We start from the raw sequence: 14369 nt of genomic DNA on the forward strand, positions 1-14369 counted from the left end.
ATATTCCTGAGATTTTTTCAAGCTGACTCCACTTTGAACAATATTTTACAGTGATCTTTGACAGGTTATTCAATTGAATTATTAAATATCTTTGGAGTCAGAGTTCACAAAACTCTTTAGCTAAACCATTAGTTACATTACCTATATTAATTAGAACTCAGACTACTGTTTATTTTAATTACTTGCCTCTCTGCTTAGAGAAAAAAATCATGACATACTGCTTAAAAATGTCCTTTAACTCATATGTGAGTTTACATTTTCTTTCTTGTGGAGTCCATGGCCCTAAATTAAAATCCTTAAAGTATAGCAGTTTAAGAAAACAGTTTAATTTAAAGTGTAATAATTTTTAAAAATTATTTTATTTTTTTGGCTGTGCCATGCAACATGTGGGATCTTAATTTCCTGATTAGGGACTGAACCTGTATCTTCTGCACTGGGAGCTTGGAGTCTTAACCACTGGGCCACCAGAGAAGTCCCTGAAACAGTATAATTTTATTATTTACATTATGATATGTTAACTTGCAGGGAACACATAGGTAAACATACTTAAGTACTATCCAACTATATGACGTATGAGTAATTGAGGCAAATTTCTGTATCTGATTTTATTCAAGAACACAAAAAAATAGATAACAAATCATTTTTATCACCTGATATCTCCAAAACAAATTCAACAATCAAATTCAATGTTCAGTATCACAATTATTCTAGTTTTCCTTATATTATATAGGCATGCATTGTTTAACATGACTTTTGGACTTTTCCATTTATTATTCTTTTAGACAGTTCCTTTTGTTTCACAGATAGTAAATACTCTGACAAGCAGTATAATTCCATATCTCCAGTTTCTCATTGCCTGTTGATTTATGCCTGAGAAAATTCTCTAGATTTCTTCAAGTCATTGACTCCTTGAAATCACCCTCCTCAAGGCCCTCTTTACTTCCTTGTTCCTCAAAGTATAGATCAGTGGATTTAGCACAGGAGTGACCCCATTGAACATAAGGGCACTGATCTGATCCTGGTCCATGGAGCTACTTGAGGCAGGATGAATGTAAACAAAAACACCAGGGACGTGGAAAAGAACAACTACCACGAAGTGGGAGGCACACGTAGACAGTGCTTTACGAAGCATGCTGCAAGAGTGGGTCTTGAAGAAAAGATAGATAATAATATAGAAATAGGACAGGAATGTTAGAAAGCATGCACCCGTGGCAATGGTGCCTGTGACATTATTGACCAGCCACCAGTTGAGCTCAGTATTCCCACAGGCCAACTTGAGCAATGGCTTAATATCACAGAAGAAGTGATTAATCTGGTTGGAACCACAGAAGTTTAAGCGAGAGGTCATTACTGAGTGCAGAAGGGCATGGAAAAAACCAATGATCCAGACAGTGACAGCCATCTGGATACAGACTTGATGATTCATGATAAGAGTATAATGAAGTGGTTTGCAGATAGCCACAAAGCGGTCAAAGCCCATCACGGCCAGCAACATGGCCTCTGTGCTGCCCATGAAGTGGAAGAAATGAAGCTGGCTTATGCAGCCCAAGAAAGAAATTGCTTTGTGTGTAGAGAGGAAGTTCTCCAGCATCTTTGGCAGACTCACTGTGGAGAAGCAGATATCTATACATGCCAGGTTTCCCAGGAAAAAATACATAGGAGAATGGAGTCTTGGATCAGAGGTGACAACCATCAGGATGGCTCCATTCCCAGCCACATTGACAATGTAAATTGCAAGGAAAAGCACAAAGAGAACAGGCTGCAGTACTTGGATGTCTGTCACTGGCAGGAGGAGAAATTCAGTGACCGATGTTCGATTCAGCATCACTTGAAAGAAAAGACAAAATAACATGGAATGTGATCTCTGATGGGAACCGGAGTCCTCCTGCTGAGAATTTTCTCATCCAGACAATAATATTTTGAGAGAGAGCATTGCTATTTAAATACTCCCAGCATCACAGGTTTTACAATATTTGGACCACTAGATTATTAAATATTGAAGTTACATGGTGTTTGTGGACCGTTACTCAAACACTTTTTAAAAATTAGATTTATCAATATTTTTCTTTCTTCCAGGGATTCAGAGCATGTTGCCAGCCTACCCTCTTCTCTAATAACACTTGTGTTTTATCATCCTAGGATCTAACAGAGAGTCAATTTTTAAATAGTCCACTATGCTGCTTTTTCTTAACAAAGTAAGAACTCATTTGATGTACTTAAGAGAAATAAACAAAGAGAGAAGAGTAAGAGCTCTAAGGAAATTGAATTAGAGATGCAAACCATGGAATGCTTTCTATAAAAAGGATACATTTTAAATTTGGGAAATCCTTGAAAGAGAAGAAAAAGATTTGATGTGACTAGAATTAAAAAGTGAATTCAGTAGGGAACTTTTCTAGCAATCCCATGGGATTCTCACCCTTATAGCTAGAAAAAATTTTGAGTAAATATCTACCCATTATTTCACCTTTATTGAAGGCTGGCTTCCAGGTATTCAGAGTAGCTTTCCTTGATAACCATGAATGTTTTTATATTATTAAACTTTATCACTCCTGCTTAAGAGATGCATGATATGCCAAACTTCATTTTTGGTTCTCTACCCTCAAAACAAAATTATTTCAAAAATCCTTGGGGAAGAGAACCATTTCCTAACATCTAAAGATAATAGTAATCAGACTTTATGTACCAAATGATTTATTTCACTGCATCCTGAATATTTAAAGATCACATATTTACTCTGGAAAACACTTAGAGAAAGGCAATAAAAATGTAGGCAGTAAAGAGCCTTCATAATCCACAAACACAATGGGGAGTCCATCATAAGATAGGAAACTAGCCCGAAATCCTGGGCATTCAACTTCAATACTAGCAAGAAGGCAGACAATAAGTGCAACTCCCCAGCCTGTCTCCTGGCTCATTCTCCTACCTGTTTGAGTGTTCAAGTTCACTGCTAAGAAAGCTTACCAGGTTGACACTCCTGTAAAGTAAATAATAGAAAAACATTGAGAAAAATAAAGAGTAAAAATATATTTGAAGGGACAACTTATATTGGGACAAAGTATATAAGCTCTTCATCTTCCAAAACCTCTTCTTTCTGAAATTCTGCCTGTCTTTTATGTTCCACAGATCTTCAGACAAACCCTGAGAGAGAATATCCCTGGGGTTTGGGAGGCTCTTTCTCTACCTGCAGTATGAGAGAATTCTCCTTGGGGATCTCCTGTCTTGAGTTCCATTTTTGTTTTTTTTCAGCATTCTCATTTTCTTTCCTTACTGTACTTCTTAGTTTAAGAATCACAGACAGTATAGGTCTCAATGGCCTACGTTTTCTTTTTTTCCCCCAAACTGTAAACTTTCTATTTTTAATTGGAGTATAGCCAATTAACAATGCTGTGGTAGTTTCACATGAAGAGTGAAGGGACTCAGGTCATACAAGTAAATGTATCCATTCTTCTCTTCCAAATTCCCCTCGCATCCTGGCCGGCACATAACACTGAGTTCCGTGTGCCATGCAATAGGTTCTTGTTGGTTATACATTTTAAATATAGCAGTGTGTACACAACCATACCAAAGTCCCTAACTATCCCTTCCCCTGGCACCTGTAAGTTCATTTTCTAAGTTTGTGAGTCTCTTTCTGTTCCAGAAGTAGCTTAATTTGTATCATTTCTTTGAGAGTCCTCTTACAGGGGATGTCTTATGATACTTCTCATTCTCTGACTTACTTCACTTAGTATCGCACTCTCTAAAATATTCTTTCACTTCCTGGGACAGAGGTATGGATACACTTTCTCATCTTGGGGACTGCTCTGGGAGAATTCTATATAAAATGGAAGGAAATTGGGCCATGACAGTTAAGGAATGAGTGCCAGTCACATCCTATTGATCTGCACAGAAAGATGATTATCGTTTAGGTATTCTACTCATTTATTATTGTGGTTCTATGGAATGCAAACGAGAGGAATGAGGAGAAGCGGTATTGCTTTTGTTCCTTCTGAGTCTGACACTTCACTGTTGGTGTTTTTTTAAAAATTTGATTTGTTTATTTTTGGCCGCACTGAGTCTTCACTGCTGTGCGCGGCCTTTCTCCAGCTGTGGTGAGCCCAGGCTACTCCCTCATTGTGGTGCACGGGCTTCTCATTGCGGTGGCGTCTCGGGTTGCAGAGCATGGGCTCTAGAGGATGCGGGCTTCAGTAGTTGTGGTTCGCAGGCTCTAGAGCTTGGGATCAAGAGTTGTGGCACACGGGATTAGCTGCTCAGCAGCATATATGATCTTCCTGGACCAGTAATCAAACCCGTGTCCCCTGCATTGGCAGGCAGATTCTTAAGCACTGGAACACCAGGGCTCTTGTACTGTTGGTATTAACACACAAATATTTTTTTTTATTTTGGTGTCCCAGACCTCACACTTCTCCCTAGGAGAATGAGGCTGATATCGCCAATGTGTGTCTTCTTCACTTCTTGCTCTCTGCTTTAGTAGTAGTATCGTATCTGCTTCATCCAAGGAATATCTATATGCAATCCAACATCTATCCAGGCTTTCTAATTGCCATTACAAATGCAATGTACTTTGTCCATCTTTCAATTGTGTTTCATTTTTGCCAAAGTTCATAATATATTCATCACATTAATAATTTCTTAATTATTAATTTCATCAGCAGCTTAACAGGCTCACTGTCTCTACCCTCAATTACTAATGCCCATGCCATCAGCATCCATGCCATCGGCATCTGAAACACATTTTGAAAAGATAAGTGTATACATATAGCTGATTCATCTGGCTGTACAGCAGAAACTAATACAACATTGTAAAGCAATTATACTCCAATAATAAAAAAATCTGCATTCAAGGAGAGCCACCATTGTGGCTCCTTTCCAGTCTCCTTGGCTGGTTACTGCTCTTCCTCCTTATTATCCACTTTTGTGCGTCTCCTCTTCTCTGTCTTCTAGTTCTGTGCTTTATATATCTATAAACAGATAACTCTCAAGTTCTACTTCTAATTTCAACTTATTTTCCTAACTCTGGCTTACATATTTAACTTCCAACTAGGCAGTTCTACAGTAGCTGTCTTAACCATTAAGATATTTTCTTTCAGCTGGCTTGATTTACATACTGCATTGGAAACAGATACACAAATCAAATACACTGTCAACCTTATGCAGTCCACCAAGTGCAGAACTTGAACTCTCTATAGTCCACTTTGAAAGCTGATCCATTTGCCAAATGACAGCTTCAACACTTGCCTCTGGCTACCCCAATCTCTATAAACAATGACCTTGGAATTCTCCATTCTATCCAATGATACTGGTGAGTAGATGGAAAGAGCAAAGGAGGCAGGGCCTTGGAATACACTGATGAGACCAGGTAAAAAGAATGTAGTTTAGAAGCTGGGCATTATCAATCTTCATCTCTCTTGAACCAGAAGGATTTTGAGGAATAAATCATTTTGGCCTTAGAGGTCAGTTCCCAGAGTTACTCATTAGAGAAAAACCTGGAGGAATTTTTTCTTGAGAAAATTTCCTATAGATAGGGCTGAGGAATAAAATCAATAAACAGGAGTCTAACACTGATTTGGACATAAAATCAGAAAGATTACTTAAAACTCACAATTTCTGTTTAGTCACTGCCCTGTCTCCTTATATAAGAATAGCTCGAAGTGACTGCCATACGGTCATAACACATTATATGTGTCTTTTTATTTTTATTGTTCTGAGAACATTTGTCATACAAATACACTGAATTTTAACAAAGTATTTCATTCATCTGTTGATAAAGTCATCTCAGTTGAGACCTGAAACATTAGAGTCAGTGCTTTTCTGTTGTCCTTTCCCCAATTTCTGAATTACCGAATAATGCAGTTTAATTAAATAGGTGTTTAACCATCTGTGTTTAGGGTGACAGCATGTCATAGAGCAATAGGTACCATGTGCTCCTCTACAGTTTACAGCCTCTACGAAGCTTGGATTATGTCAAAAATTCTGTTCAATAGAAATTCTGTCCTAGACAGTGCAGGATGTAAGATGCCTTCTTCCACACACATTCTTTTCTAAACAAAATTGGAATCAAAAGACCAAATAAGGTAGAGTTGGAAGATGGAAGAACCATGTGAGTTAAGGTTAGAACCAAATTTCTTGGGTTTACAAAAGTGAATGCAAAAAATTTGAGCAGTCTGTCTGTGATCTCAAAATATCCTTTTATAGTCTTATCTGTCTGTATCTCTATTTTATTTATTTATTATTCCTATTTTTTAATTTATTGACTGTGTTACCTATTTTGTGAGATCTTAGTTCCCCAACCAGGAATTGAACCTGTGCCTTCAGCAGGGAGTCCTAAACACTGGACACCAGGGATTCTGTATCTCTAAATAGTTGTAAGTATCGGCACCCACCATGGTTTCAGATTCAGTGGCACATCTAGAAACGTAGAAAGTGAGGAACATAGTGATTCTTGCCTATTAGCCTCCAAACATACTTCAGCAATTACTATTTAATAACTTTCACTTAGTATAGCTTGGTGACAGGTAAGGAAAGCAAAACAAAATTTTTATGAATTCTTTATATTTCACTGGAAATACATCATATTATATCACATTACAATCTGTGAAAATAATATAGAAATCAAAGAACAAAATAAATGATAGGGAAAGTTTTGAAGCTCAATGTTCATGACCAAAAATTGAGGGGAAGATAACATGCTAAACGCTAAAAATGTATTCCTGAGATTTTTTTCAAACTGACTATACTTTTACCAATATTTTACAGTAATCTTTGACAGGTTGTCAGTTGACTTATAATGCATCTTTGCAGTCAGAGTTCACAAAACTCTAGATAAATCATTGGTTACTTTACCTCTGTTAACTAGAACTAACAGCAATAGTTGTTTTAATTACTTGCCTCCCCGCTTAGAGAAAAAGAAATCACGACATACTGATTAAAAATGCCCTTTCACTCATGTATGAGTTAATATTTACTTTTCCATTTTTGCCCATGATCCTAAATTCAAATCCTTGAAGTATAATGGCACAATAATTTTATTGTTCACATTATAATATGTTAACTTGCAGGAAACACACAGATAAACTGGCCTAAGCACTTTCCAGCTATACAATGTATGAGTAACTGAGGCAAATTTCTGTACCTGATTTTATTTAAGAGCACAAACATGACAGATCATTTGTATCAACCAATATCTCCCAAACAAATTCAGCTTTCAGATTCCATGAATAGTGTACATATGTTCAAATTTCCCTTATATTACCTAGAAATGCATTGTTTAACACAACTTACTGGACTTTTTCATTTATTTTTTCTTTATACTATTCCTTCTGTTTCATAGGCTTCTCAGGTAGGACTAGTGGTAAAGAACCACCTGCTAATGCAGGAGACATAAGAGATGTGAGTTCAATCCCCGAGTCTGGAAGACCCCGTGGAAGAGGAAATGGCAACCCACTCCAGTATTCTTGCTTGGAGAATCCCATGGACAAAGGAGCCCAATAAGGTACAGTCCAAGGGTCGCAAAGAGTCAGACACAACTGAAGCAACTTAGCACACATGCACTCTGTTTTACAAAGAGTAAACAATTTGAGAAGCAGCATAAACTTGCTATGGAGAAGGCAATGGCACCCCACTCCAGTACTGTTGCCGGGAAAATCCCATGGATGGAGGAACCTAGTAGGCTCTCGAGTTTCTCACTACCTATTTATTTATGCCTCCAAAGAGTTCTTCAGATATCTTCAAGTCAGAGCCTCCTTCACATCACCCTCCTCAAGGTCCCTTTTACTTCCTTGTTCCTCAAAGTATAGATCAGTGGATTTAGCACAGGAGTGACCACACTGTACATAATGGCAATGATCTGATCCTGATCCATGGAGCTACTTGAGGCTGGATGAATGTAAACAAAATCAACAGGGACAAAGAAGAGAACTACCGAGAAATGGGAGGTACACGTAGACAGTGCTTTATGAAGCATGCTGCAAGAATGGGTCTTGAAGAAAAGATAGACAATAATATAGAAATAGGACAGGAATGTTAGAAAGAATGAGCCCATGGCAATGGTGCCTGTGACAGTATTGAGCAGCCACTCATTGAGCTCAATGGTCCCACAGGCCAATTCCAGCCATGGCTTAACATCACAGAAGAAGTGATGGATATGGTTGGAACCACAGAAGTTTAAGCGAGAGGTCATTACTGAGTGCAGAAGGGCATGGAAAAAACCAGTGATCCAGTCAGTGACAGCCATCTGGATACAGACTTGATGATTCATGGTAAGAGTATAATGAAGTGGTTTACAGATAGCCACAAAGCGGTCAAAGCCCATCATGGCCAGCAACATGGACTCTGTGCTGCCCAGGAAGTGGAAGAAATGAAGCTGGCTTATGCATCCCAAGAAAGAAATTGTTTTGTGGGTAGAGAGGAAGTTCCCCATCATCTTTGGCAGAGTGACTGTGAAGTAGCAGATATCCAGACATGACAGGTTTCCCAGGAAAAAATACATAGGAGAATGGAGTCTTGAATCAGAGATGACAACCATCAGGATAGCTCCATTTCCAGCCAAGCTGACAATGTAAGTTGCAAGGAAAATCACGAAGAGAACAGGCTGCAGTTCTTGGATGTCTGTCACTCCCAGGAGGAGAAATTCAGTGACTGAGGTTATATTCAGCATCACTTGAAAGAAAAGAGAAAATAACATATGGAATGCTATCTCTGATGGGAACCAGTGTCCCGCAGCTGAGGATTTTCCCATCTAGACAATAATATTTTGAGGAAGAGCAGTGATGTTTTAAATAGTCTGAGCATCACAGATTATAGAATATTTGGACCACTAGATTATTAAATATTAACATTATATGCCATTTATGGACTGTTACTCAAACACTTTTGTTTTTTATTTGACATATCTTTTCAAATATATATATACCTCTTTTCAAGAGAAAATCTTTTCTTTTTTCCAGGGATTCAGAGCAAATTGCCAGCCTACCATCTTTTCTGATAAAGACTTGTCTTTTCTCATCGTAAGATCTAACAGAGGGTAAATTGTTAAGCTCTCCACCACACTACTGTCTCTTGACTTAGTACAAAATCATTTGATGGGTTTTTAACCTAAGAAAAATTGATAGTGAGGGAATAATAAGAGCTATAAAGAACTCTGAAGGAGATGTAAACATTAGAGTGCTTGCTATTAAAAGGAATCATTCAATATTTGGGAAACTCATGAAAGGAGAAGACAAAGATATGATGTGACTAGAATAAAAAAGTGAATTTAGTAGGGAACATTTCCAGAAATCCCATGAGATTATCACCTTTAAATGTAGTGAGAATTTTGAGAAATTATTTGATGTTAATACATGTTTATCGAAGGCTGGCTTTAAGGAATTAAGAGTAACTTTCCTTGATAGCCATGTATATATTGTATATGGTTAAACTTAATCATTCTTGGTTATGGTACACATATGCCAAGCATTGCTTTTGGTTCTCTACTTACAAAACAAAATTGTATCACAAATTCACTTGGGGTAAAAAACTTCTTCCTAACGTTTAAAAAAAAGAGCAATCAGACTTTCTGTACTAAATACTTATTTCACTGCATCCTGAATATTTATCAACTATATATTTACTTTGAAAAATATCTAGAGATATGGCAATAAAAATGTAGCTAGTAAAAAGTCTTCGTAATCCACAAACACAATATCCATCATAAGATAGGAATTCAGCTCTAAATCCTTGGCATGTAAATTTAATACAGACATGAAGACAGAGAAGGTGGGCAACTCTCCAGCCTGTCTCCTGGTTCATTCTCCTACCTGATTGACTGCTCAAATCCACAGTTAAGAAGGCTTCTCAGGTTGACATTCCTGAAAAGTAAATAGTAGAAAAAATTTTAAATGAATAGAGTAGAAAAGTATTTGACATGATAGCTTATATTGGAATTACAGTATAAGATCTTCACCTGCCGAAACCTCTTCTTTCTAAAATTTTGCCTGTCTTTCATGATCCACAGATCTTCAGATACACAAACCCTGTGAGAGAGTGTCCCTGGGGTTTGGGAGGATTATTGAAAGAATAAACAAGTTACCTTTCTATACTTGCAATATAAGAAAATTCTCCTTGGAGGATTCCTATCTTGAGTCCCATTTTTTTCATTGGTCCTATTTTCTTTCCTTATTATGTTTCTTTCTCAGGTTCAGAACCATAGACAGTACAGTTTCAAGAGCCTCAGGAATTCTTAAATTACCTTTCATTTCCTGGGACAGAGAGATGGATATACTTTCTCATCTTGGGGACTTCCCTGGAAAAGCTTTGTATAAAATGCTAGGAAATTGGGCAATGACAGTTAAGGAATGAGGGCCAGCCATATCCCATGGATCCATACAGAAAGATGATTATCTTTTAAATATTCTACTAATTTTTTACTGTGGTTCTATGGAAAACAAAAAAAAGAAAGAGGGAGAAGTAGTATTGCTTTTGTTCTTTCTAAATCTGACTCTTCAAAGTTAGTAATAATGTTAAAATGTTTTCTTTAATTTTGGGATCCCCAAAATTCTATTTCTCTCTATGAGAATGAGACTTGTCTCTCCAAAGTATCTTCACTTCTTGCTGTATCATTTGTGTTCAGTTGCTCAAGTCATGTCTGGCCCTTTAGGCCCCAATGGACCCAGCAGTCTCCTCTGTCCATGAGATTTTCCCAGCAAGAACACTGGAGTGGGTTCAGTGGGTTCACTGGAGTGGGAGTTGTCATGCCCTCCTCCAGGGGTCTCTCTGACCTAGGGCTCAAACCTGCATTTCCTGCATTGCAGGCAGTTTCCTTACCTGCTGGGCCATTGGGGAAGCCCTGCTGTATCTTTGGTGCAAAAGTAATTGCGGTTTTTGCATTGTTGTTTGATATTGTAATGCATTCTTAAATTAGTGTCCTCAGCTGGTAAAGAATCCACCTGCAATGTGGGAGACCTGGGTTTGATCCTTGGGTTGGGAAGATACCCTGAAGAAGGGAAAGGCTACCCACTCCAACAGTCTGGTCTGGAGAATTACAAATAAATAAACACTTATCATTGGGAATTTTTAGTTGTATTCAATTTTTTTTTCTATAAAAGTATTGTTTATATTCAGAATTTACCTTGATACATTCTTTATGGATTGATTGCTGTGCCTAACACATTGATATTTTAAAAATTATTTAAAGCTGAATGCACTTTAGTTTTTCATTTTAACGTTTAATGTAGAAAATTTTAAACATTCAGAAAAATGCAGACAGTGGTGTAAAACCCTCCTGTAGCTATCACCCTGCTTTGACATCAATATTTTTCCAATATTGTGCCAAATATCTAGATTTCCTTTTTTTCTGGAATAATTTAAAGAAAGTTTTAGACATTGTGTATGTATTGTTTTATATAAACTATGCAATCATTCATTTCAAATGTAAATATTTATTATACTCTCAAATTTATGAAGACATTTTTATAAAACATAACCACCATGCCATTATGATACTTCCCACAATTATCAACATAGCACAAAAACACAAAGAAGTAGAAGATTCTGTAAAATGAGGTATTGAAAATGAAAAAATGCATAGAATCGGTTTCCAATCTCTTATTCATGGTGATAGTACTGGAAGTATTGATGGGGAAAGAGCTGAAGATGGTAATTTGTAACGTGATGCTAATGACAAAAAAATGATACTGACTATAGTAAAGCTGATGGTGAGAATCTTCATTATTAAACCAGTGATAGCCATGGAAATGATGGTCAAAATGGTGGTAATGATGAGAACAGATGACTAAGTTTCAATACTATTAGTGTTATAAGTCAACTTTAAAGAACAGCTCATCCAATCCACTGTTAAGTATACTATATTTAGCTAATATACCTCATTATATATATTATAATATAATATTTATGGTATTCATATATATATATATATATATGAGAAGGAAATGGCAACCCACTCCAGTATTCTTGCCTGGAGGATACCATAGACAGAGGAGCCTAGAGGGCTACAGTCCATGGGGTTGCAAAAGTCCTGCACGACTTAGTGACTAAACCACGACAACCTGAAGTGGGCTTCCCTAGTGGATCAGACTGCCTGCAAATGCAGCAGACCCAGATTCGATCCTTGGGTCAGGAAGATCCTCTGGAGAAGAGAATGACAACTCACTCCAGTATTTTTGCCTGGAGAATTCCATGGACAAGTGGAGCCTGATGGGCTACAGTCCATGGGGTCACAAAGAGTTGGACACAACTGAGTGACTAACAATTTCACTTTGATATATTACTGATATATTTTGATATAATAATATAGATAATATATAATATATAAACCTAGAGCTAGCAGTTAAAGTGGGTTCTAACAACTAATTCTCCTAATTTCTATTTAGTGTTCTTTATGCTATAGCATATCTATGCTGTGCAATAGCCTCACTTTATCAGTGTGGTGTTGAAGAGTGTGATTTTTATCCCCCAAAACACTTGTTTCTTGGAATTATTCCTAATGCCATGAGCTCTCTATGCCCAGAACCCTTTTCAGGAAACTCTCCACATCCTTATTTCTTAGACTATAAATGAAAGGCTTGAGAGTGGGGGTGACCAGGGCATACGTGACAGCAGCACCCATCTCCCCAGAGGCATGAGAAGCTGACGGGGACTTCAGGTAGGTGGCAAAGACCGAGCTGTAGAAGAGGATGACCATGGAGAGGTGGGAGCTGCATGTGCCAAGGGCTTTCTTTTTGCCCTGTGCTGATGGGACCCGAGCTACAGCAAGGAAAATATGGGCATAGGAGCTTATGATGCAGAGGAGAGGGCTGATTCCCAAGAGTCCTGTCAAAACCATCGTCAGGTCCTCATTGAGGTGGGTATCAGAGCAGGAAATTCTAAAGAGTGGTCTGAAATCACAGAAAAAGGGGGGAATTTCTTGATTACTGTAGAATGAGAGCTGGGATAGCAACAGGGCATGGACAAGAGAGATAGAGTGTGCCACTCCCCATGACTCACCCACCAGCAGTGCACATCTGCAAGGAGTCATTAGGAGTGCATAGTGCAGGGGATGGCAGATGGCAGCATAGTGGTCAATAGCCATGGCAGTCAAAAGCAGGTTGTCCATATCAGCAAAAACTGCAAAGAAATTTAACTGGGCCAGACAATCAGAGAAGGAGATCAATCTGCTGCTGGTCCACAAAGTCTCCAGCATTTAGCGGGCTGTGGTGGTAGTGAAGCAGAGGTCGACCAGGGAGAGCTGGCTGAGGAAGTACATGGGGGTGTGGAGGTGGATATCAGCACCAATAGCCAGCAGCAGTAGGGAGTTTCCTAAGAGACTCAGCAAGTAGAGGGCCAGGAAGAGACCAAAGAGGAGCTGTGGTTTGTCTGGGTCATTGGACAGTCCAAGAGGCCAAAGTCAGGGTTCTTACTGCAGTTCATTTCAGGTCTTGATTGGTTACAAGAAAAGAATCAGTATTCATTTCAGGTCTTGATTGGTTACAAGAAAAGAATCAGTATGAAGAGAATTCACTACAGTTAGCTAGAACCTTGGATCCTTTCTCTTGGCAATGGGTTTTACTTATACCACCAATGTGAAGAATGGATAAACAACTAAAATAGCAATGGGGAGGACAAGGGTTGTACCTCACAAAAGATGGTCAAATTAAGGAGACATCAAGGTAAGAGAATGAAAGAAACCACAAAGACATCCTGGAGTTACGAACGCATAACGAGTTTTCTTAATAAAATTTTGTGTGATTGGTATTTAACTACTTGCTTGTGGATCTGTTTTCTTCTCAAGATCATGAGTCTTTCAAGGCAGAAGTGATGTTTCAGTACTTAGCTCAGTGGCTGGCACATAGAAGGGGCTCAATAAATACTCCCACCCACACTCACAGTGACTATTCTAGTTCAAGGTTTGTGACTAGCTGGAGAACTGTTATCCTCCTAACTATTTTAACATGGATCTTGCCCCATCCAATATGTTTTCCATACTGTAATTAGTGAGATCCTTTAAAAAAAAAATCTCATGTCACTTCTTTATTTAAAAATTGATCTCTACCCATGGAACTCTGCTCAAAAATATGTGGCAGCCTGGATGGGATGAGAGTTTGGGGGAGAATTCACACAAGTGTATGTATGGCTGACTCTGTTTACTGTCCACCTAAAAGTATTACAACATTGTTAATTGGCTATAGTCCAGTATAAAATAAAAAGTTTAAAAAAGAAAGTGAAGAAAATAAAATATATAAGTAACAAGGATATATTGTATAGCACAAAGAATTACAGCCATTTTCCTGTAATAACTTTTAATGAAGCATAATCTGTAAAAAATACTGAATTACTATGCTATACACCTGAAACTACTATAATTATTCAGTTCAGTTCAGTCGATCAGTCGTGTCCGACTC

The 14369-nt window shown here is 37.9% G+C and overlaps 2 protein-coding genes and 1 pseudogene across 2 annotated transcripts; all 3 read right to left on the minus strand.

Annotated features, from left to right (window-relative positions):
- Positions 1-898: 898 nt before the first annotated feature.
- On the minus strand, positions 899-1861 carry LOC133235986 (olfactory receptor 12D2-like). Its single transcript, XM_061397739.1, has one exon. The coding sequence runs from the start codon at positions 1850-1852 to the stop codon at positions 899-901; it is 954 nt and encodes a 317-aa protein (XP_061253723.1). The 5' UTR covers positions 1853-1861.
- Positions 1862-7741: 5880 nt separating this feature from the next.
- On the minus strand, positions 7742-8653 carry LOC133235898 (olfactory receptor 12D1-like). Its single transcript, XM_061397682.1, has one exon. The coding sequence runs from the start codon at positions 8651-8653 to the stop codon at positions 7742-7744; it is 912 nt and encodes a 303-aa protein (XP_061253666.1).
- A 3819-nt stretch (positions 8654-12472) lies between these two features.
- Positions 12473-13398, minus strand: LOC133235899 (olfactory receptor 1361-like; annotated as a pseudogene).
- Between the last annotated feature and the right edge of the window lie 971 nt (positions 13399-14369).

Source organism: Bos javanicus, chromosome 23, assembly GCF_032452875.1.
Source record: "Bos javanicus breed banteng chromosome 23, ARS-OSU_banteng_1.0, whole genome shotgun sequence".
In the NCBI taxonomy this organism is placed as follows: Eukaryota; Metazoa; Chordata; class Mammalia; order Artiodactyla; family Bovidae; genus Bos; species Bos javanicus.